This window comes from Carassius gibelio, chromosome A16 (assembly GCF_023724105.1).
Source record: "Carassius gibelio isolate Cgi1373 ecotype wild population from Czech Republic chromosome A16, carGib1.2-hapl.c, whole genome shotgun sequence".
NCBI classification, from domain to species: domain Eukaryota; kingdom Metazoa; phylum Chordata; class Actinopteri; order Cypriniformes; family Cyprinidae; genus Carassius; species Carassius gibelio.
In genome coordinates this window covers 24,416,909-24,422,908 of record NC_068386.1, presented here as the reverse complement: position 1 = coordinate 24,422,908, position 6,000 = coordinate 24,416,909, and the positions used below count along the sequence as shown (strand labels likewise).

At 34.1% G+C, this 6,000-nt stretch overlaps 1 protein-coding gene across 3 annotated transcripts; it reads right to left on the bottom strand.

Moving 5' to 3' along the window:
• Window positions 1-702: 702 nt before the first annotated feature.
• cnih4 (cornichon family AMPA receptor auxiliary protein 4) lies at window positions 703-4,546 on the bottom strand. Of its 3 annotated transcripts, none has more exons than XM_052619475.1 (5): window positions 4,390-4,546; window positions 4,148-4,216; window positions 3,432-3,544; window positions 3,217-3,357; window positions 703-2,187 (listed from the first exon to the last, which is right to left on the bottom strand). In XM_052619475.1, the coding sequence occupies exons 1-5, from the start codon at window positions 4,456-4,458 to the stop codon at window positions 2,160-2,162; spliced, it is 420 nt and encodes a 139-aa protein (XP_052475435.1). In that variant the 5' UTR covers window positions 4,459-4,546; the 3' UTR covers window positions 703-2,159. The 3 variants fall into 3 exon arrangements, with proteins under 3 accessions (XP_052475435.1, XP_052475436.1, XP_052475437.1); XM_052619476.1 differs by having other exon boundaries at window positions 4,148-4,222; window positions 4,364-4,465; XM_052619477.1 differs by having other exon boundaries at window positions 4,148-4,222; window positions 4,359-4,430.
• Between the last annotated feature and the right edge of the window lie 1,454 nt (window positions 4,547-6,000).

Below are 6,000 nucleotides of genomic sequence, written 5' to 3'. Positions count from 1 at the left end.
TTCTTAAAAGCAGAGGGATCTGGGCCAGACTCATCTATGGTGTGGAGGTGTTTGACCTGGAAGACTGTCCTCGTATGGAGAACCAGTTTGACCAGCTGCAGCGTAGCCTCTGGTCTCCAGGGCCGAGCTGCTCTCTGAGGGGAATATGCTCTAATAGTCTTGGTGGATAGCCACAGGGGAGAATCACCAAAATCTGCTACTGGGGCTCTACTATGGCAAGCACGAGGTCTTATTCTTTGTCTTCAGAGTCGAGATGATCTAAAAACTATTTTATAAAAACAACAAAATTACTATAACTTTAAAATGTAAAATATTTCAATAACAACACTATAAAAGTGTTACTAAAAATGTTTATAAAATAAAACTTGACTAGAGCTTTAAAATAAAAACACAGAAAAGTATTTTTTTTAAATCAAAATGAACTGAAATAAAAACCAAAAAAAGTAAAAATATTAAGAACAAAAATATTATCTCAATATTACAATATCAATATAAGAATGTATTAAAACTATAATAGTATCTCAATAATTCTAAAATAATGCTGTTTTACAACAGCAGACCATTTAGTCATTTTGAAAATATGCAATATCATTTAGGTTTCTATTCTCTCTGAAGAAATCAAAATGTAGTTTTAGAAAAAACCTGGACAGTGAAGCATAATGTGCACTGAACTGTATCTAAATTAATTTTGACAACACGATATTCATGATCATCTTTTTATTTAATAAACCCCACAAATGCAAATATGCAAAAGAACTGAACATAACCGGTGAGACAGATCTCACATGCTCACAAAGCAAACCCTCTCGAACGACAGCAGTATGATGAGACATGAACAGCTACTTCACAGGGCTTTTCAACGCAGGACTGACTGATAAAACTCAATGAAGATCATGTGATGCTGCGTAGTGTTTGAACAAACCCACACCCCTGCGTACCAGCTTTCATCAACCTCGACAGGTGAATCCTCAGAGAAAAGAAAATCCCAATTCAAAATCAAAGAGAAGTATTTTGTGTAAAGAAAATGATACATGTTATTAAGCACTTTTTCTATAGTATTCACGTGACAATTAAACTTTGATTCTAAATCAACAGGCAGCCCAGCAAATACTATGACATATACATTCAAAACACATTTTATGATTTAAATTGGATGATCTTTGAGAATTTAACATGTATTTTGTAATAAGCACCTTTGAAAACAATAAAATACCCAAAAGAAAAATACGAATGAGAAGAGAAATGTGCAATTTTTTCATTAAAACAACATTAAAAATATCTTAATGGTTCTTAACAGTGCCTTCAGTTTCTTTAAACAAAATATACTTTAATTCTTGTGATTTTGGGCTCCAAGTTTGCTGGGAGTCACCCCTAAAAGGATGAAATCTCACTTTAACATCAAGCAAATAACGAGTCGTATGATCTGCTAAAATTCAGACACATTCTTAAACATGAAAAGCAGCACAAAACCAATGATATCTGCTCAAAAACAAGCCACTGAAATGTGATTAGCAGGAAGTTGATCAAATGGCTCAGATGTGATTCAGAGGTTGTGATGAACACATTAGTGCAGGTCCTGGTTATTCTAGAGCGAAGCTCAGCTGTAAACAAGAGAACATACACAGAAAATGCTTCCAACAACAGGCAGTTAAAAAAAAAAAAAAGCATGTAAGTGAATGAGAGAAAAAATCTAAAAAAAAAAAGCATGAAACTTATGCATCTAGCTCATCAAATAATAATAAAAAAAGCATATATTTTAAACCATTAAGGGTAAATCTATGGAAACTTGTTTCTGCCACGGGATACAGAAAAATATATATATCTGTCTCATAATTATAACCTTTTTCCTCAGAATTGCACGTTTATTGTTACTGTGTTTATATCTTGCAGTTCAGAACTGCAAGAAACCAAGTCTGAACTGTAAGATATAAACTAAGAATGTTTTATAATCCTGTTGAGAGATTCAGTGCGATTGACTTGATGCTTCAGCCCTGAGAAGCAGTGCAAGATCCAGAGAAACCAAAGTGAAGTACAGACACGTGACGAGAGGAGAGGAGAACCTGTGGAGGAAAGCTGGAGCTGATCTTCTGATTGGGATGCTTGGAGTTTATTCACAAAATGTAAAGGCCAGTTCATGATTTGGCAGTTTGTGTTGTGGGTCAGTCGTTGATGAGAGCCAGGATCATGCTGCAAAACACAGCAGAGGAAATAAATTACACAGGGACTCGCTACGACTACTGTTACCAGCTCCTTAACATTTCATCTGTGAACTAAAACACAGGATTCAGACTGAGAGAACTTTTCTAGATTGATTTGATTTAAGTTTTGCTGAATGCACCATGTAGAGAAATGTGATCAGCAAAAAAGGACAAAAACATAAATCCACCTACTCAATATGACTATAATAATAATAATAATAATAATCATAATCATAATAATAAATAGTAATTATTATAAATTAGTTAATTTAAAAAATATTGTAATTTTTTTTATCTTTTATTATTTAAAAGAAAATTCTATAATAGTGTAAAAAAATAATTATTTAATAAAGATATAATTATCTTATTATTGCTAATAATAATAATGGTGATAAAACTAATAATTATTATAACTTAATATTATTTAATATATAGATTAATATAACTTAATTTATAATAAATATATGAATTAAACTATTATTACTACTGCAATAATAGTATTCTACTGTAAAATAAAAACTTTAGTATTCAATAAAAGTATAATTACAATAAAAATTGATAAAAGTACCATAACAGTTGATCATAAAACGATTATTACTACTGTAAATGTTAAATATATTTAATAAATGTTTAATAGCATACTAATGATACATATTAATAGTAATAATTATTACTGTTACTTTCATAAATAATAAAATATAAAATACTGATAATGATAATAATAGTAATTTTATTATTACAAAAAAAAATTATTTATAAAATATTATAATATTATAAAATATTTGCTATATTGCTGTAAAATAAAATTATTACTATTATTTAATAATGATATTATTACGGTGTTATTTTACATTACAACTTCAAGGTTACAGTAAAAATAAAAAAATTTTAGCTTAATTTCTATCCTTTTAAATGTTAAATCATAGAGCAGACCGCTCTTACAGCTGGAGGGGGCTCTTCTGAGAGCTGCGTGGAGATGTTGGTGTGTGCTGTGTTTCAGCTGTAGCAGAGTTTTCACCTGTACAGGTAGATGAAGAAGCAGAGGAGGTGGAAGCCCAGTTTGATCATGGCTTCCTTCATGTGGGACTTGAGCTGGCCTCTGTTGTGAATCTCTGTGGGATCGTACACTCCCATGTTCCCCAGGGGAACCTTCACGTATCTGTTCAGACGCAACAGTGGCTGTTAACACATGTTTATACACACACGGTGTGTGAGGCGTGATGGCTGAATTACCTGTAAACGTCCCAGGACGCCACGGGGAGGTTGAGCAGGAACACAAACCAGTGCATGGAGCCCAGCATGAGGAGCGTGGCCAGAGCCTGAGCGATCATCTCAGGAACGACCCACTGAACACACACACACACACAGCACTGCTTCAGATACTGACTACAGATCACGGATTACAGTCATGTGTAATTCAGATGAAATCACATCCCTGTCACGTATGACTGCAAAATCAACCCTGATCTCAAAGGATTAGAATATTTTAACCATTTTATAACACCTTTTTATGAACAGGCAGGTGAAAAGCTCAAATACTGAAATTCTGGCACATGTAAAAAACAATAATATATATATTATCATGGCATAAATCTTTAATAGAGACCATGTCATTCATTATATATATATATATATATATATATATATATATATATATATATATATATATATATATATATATATATATTCTAGATCAGTGAAACAGGACTGGGGCAGAATCCTCTTTTGTCCATTCACTTTCTTTGCTGCTTCTTTATTTAAACAGTTTCTACTTTTATACAATGAGATCTCAGATTATGAACCCACTTCAGTTCTCTCTCTCTCTCTCTCTCTCACACACACACACACACACACATATATATATATATATATATATATATATATATATATATATATATATATATATATGTCCTCGAATAAATGAGCAATAGATTACAGTTCAGCCTCACTTTGTTGAGTTTGGAGCAGCAGGATCGAGCATTGATGTAGTCACACTCCAGATCAGAGAGAGTGATGATCTGAGACTGGAGTTAGGGAAACATGGAGATGATTAATAATCATTCATAACAACCTGTCACTGACACTGAGCTCAGGTCTGGAGCTTCACTCAAACACACATCTGAAACATCATCATCAGTCATCAAGAGTTACAAACAACACCTGACCATCTGCAGCAGCTCGTGAAGGATACGAAATACACTGAGAGGAAGATTAAAGCACAGCAGTCGACGAGCGAGAAGATGAACACAGCCGCCTCCATCTCTGCACTTCCGCTTTCACTGCTGCTTCCGGGTGCTTCTTCGCTCTCCCGCTGCTGGAGCGTCGAGGCACACGAGCGCCACCGATCGGCGGAACCGAGCCAGTCAACGACATGAGGGTAAAACCAACACGCCTAAACTAAAAATAAATGATAATAATAGCTTCAGAAACATAACCACCATTAAAAATAAACAAACAACAAAGATTAACAACAACAAAAAATATTATTATTAAATAAACAAATAAATAAATAATTAGCCTGAAATGGTTTTGGACGTATTTAAACCCGTCATACAAAATACCATCAAGCCAACATATTTCCAGTTTGTTTTATTGCATAATGTCTGCTATTTCTTTCTTTAAAAAAATAATAATAGATATAGGCAGAATGTTGGAGAACTACTCAGATTATTCGATGCAATGAGTGAATCATTTAGGCAGTGTAGCCATTTCAACCGATTCATTGAAAAGATTCGGCTCAACAAAGAAACGATTCACTCATTCAGAGTTTATTTACATGAAAAAATTAAACCAACATCCACCAATTATGGGACCTGGAGAATCAGAGCTTTTCTACAGTATGTGTTTGTCAAGATTAGAAATGTTTTGATTGTAGTAAGTATGGTAATATGACACTTGACCCCGCCCAACAGGGGAGGAGCCAACTAAAAGGATTTAAAGTAATATCCAATTTCAAAACACATGATGAATTTTGAGTTTAAGCTTTTGAATCAAGTCTCATTAAGGATGCTTACTAGAATATGTGATGGTGGGGAAAGGTATTCAAATAAAGAGCGGTGCTGTTTGTGATGGTGATGTTTTATTGGACTGGAAAAAGCCTCATAAATATCCTTTATTGAAGAAAAATTCTGCTTTTGTGTTCCACTAAAAAAATTGCAGCATAAGGATTGGGGATTAAACTATAATTCATTTTGTGATCTCTGCTGTCTTTCAGGGCTGTAGAGGTCCTTTCTAGGTGCTGATCCACCATCTGGTCTGGAGCAGTCTCAGTACTATGATACGGCCTAAATCCTGACTGGAAATCCTCACATATACCATTTTTCTCTAAGAAGGAATATAATTGTGAGGATACCACCTTTTCTAGTATCTTGGACAGAAAATGGAGATTCGAGATTGGTCTGTAATTAACTAGTTCTTTGGGGTCAAGTTGTGGTTTTTTATGAGAGGCTTAATAACAGCCAGTTTGAAGGTTTTGGGGACATATCCTAATGACAATGAGGAATTGATAATAGTCAGAAGAGGACCTATGACTTCTAGAAGCACCTCCTTTAAGAGCTTAAATGCTATAGGGTCTAACATACATGTTGTTGGTTTAGATGATTTAACAAGTTTATACAATTCTTCCTCTCCTATAGTAGAGAATGAGTGGAACTGTTCCTTCACTTACTGTGTTCCTCAGATTTGACCATCTTCTGTCTTCTGCAGGATGTGCTCCTCTGTTCTGAGGTGTTGGACTGTATTTTGCATGGTTTGGCAGATTGCAGTATTCAGTATTTGTGTGATTAGCGATTGGAGGGGGAAA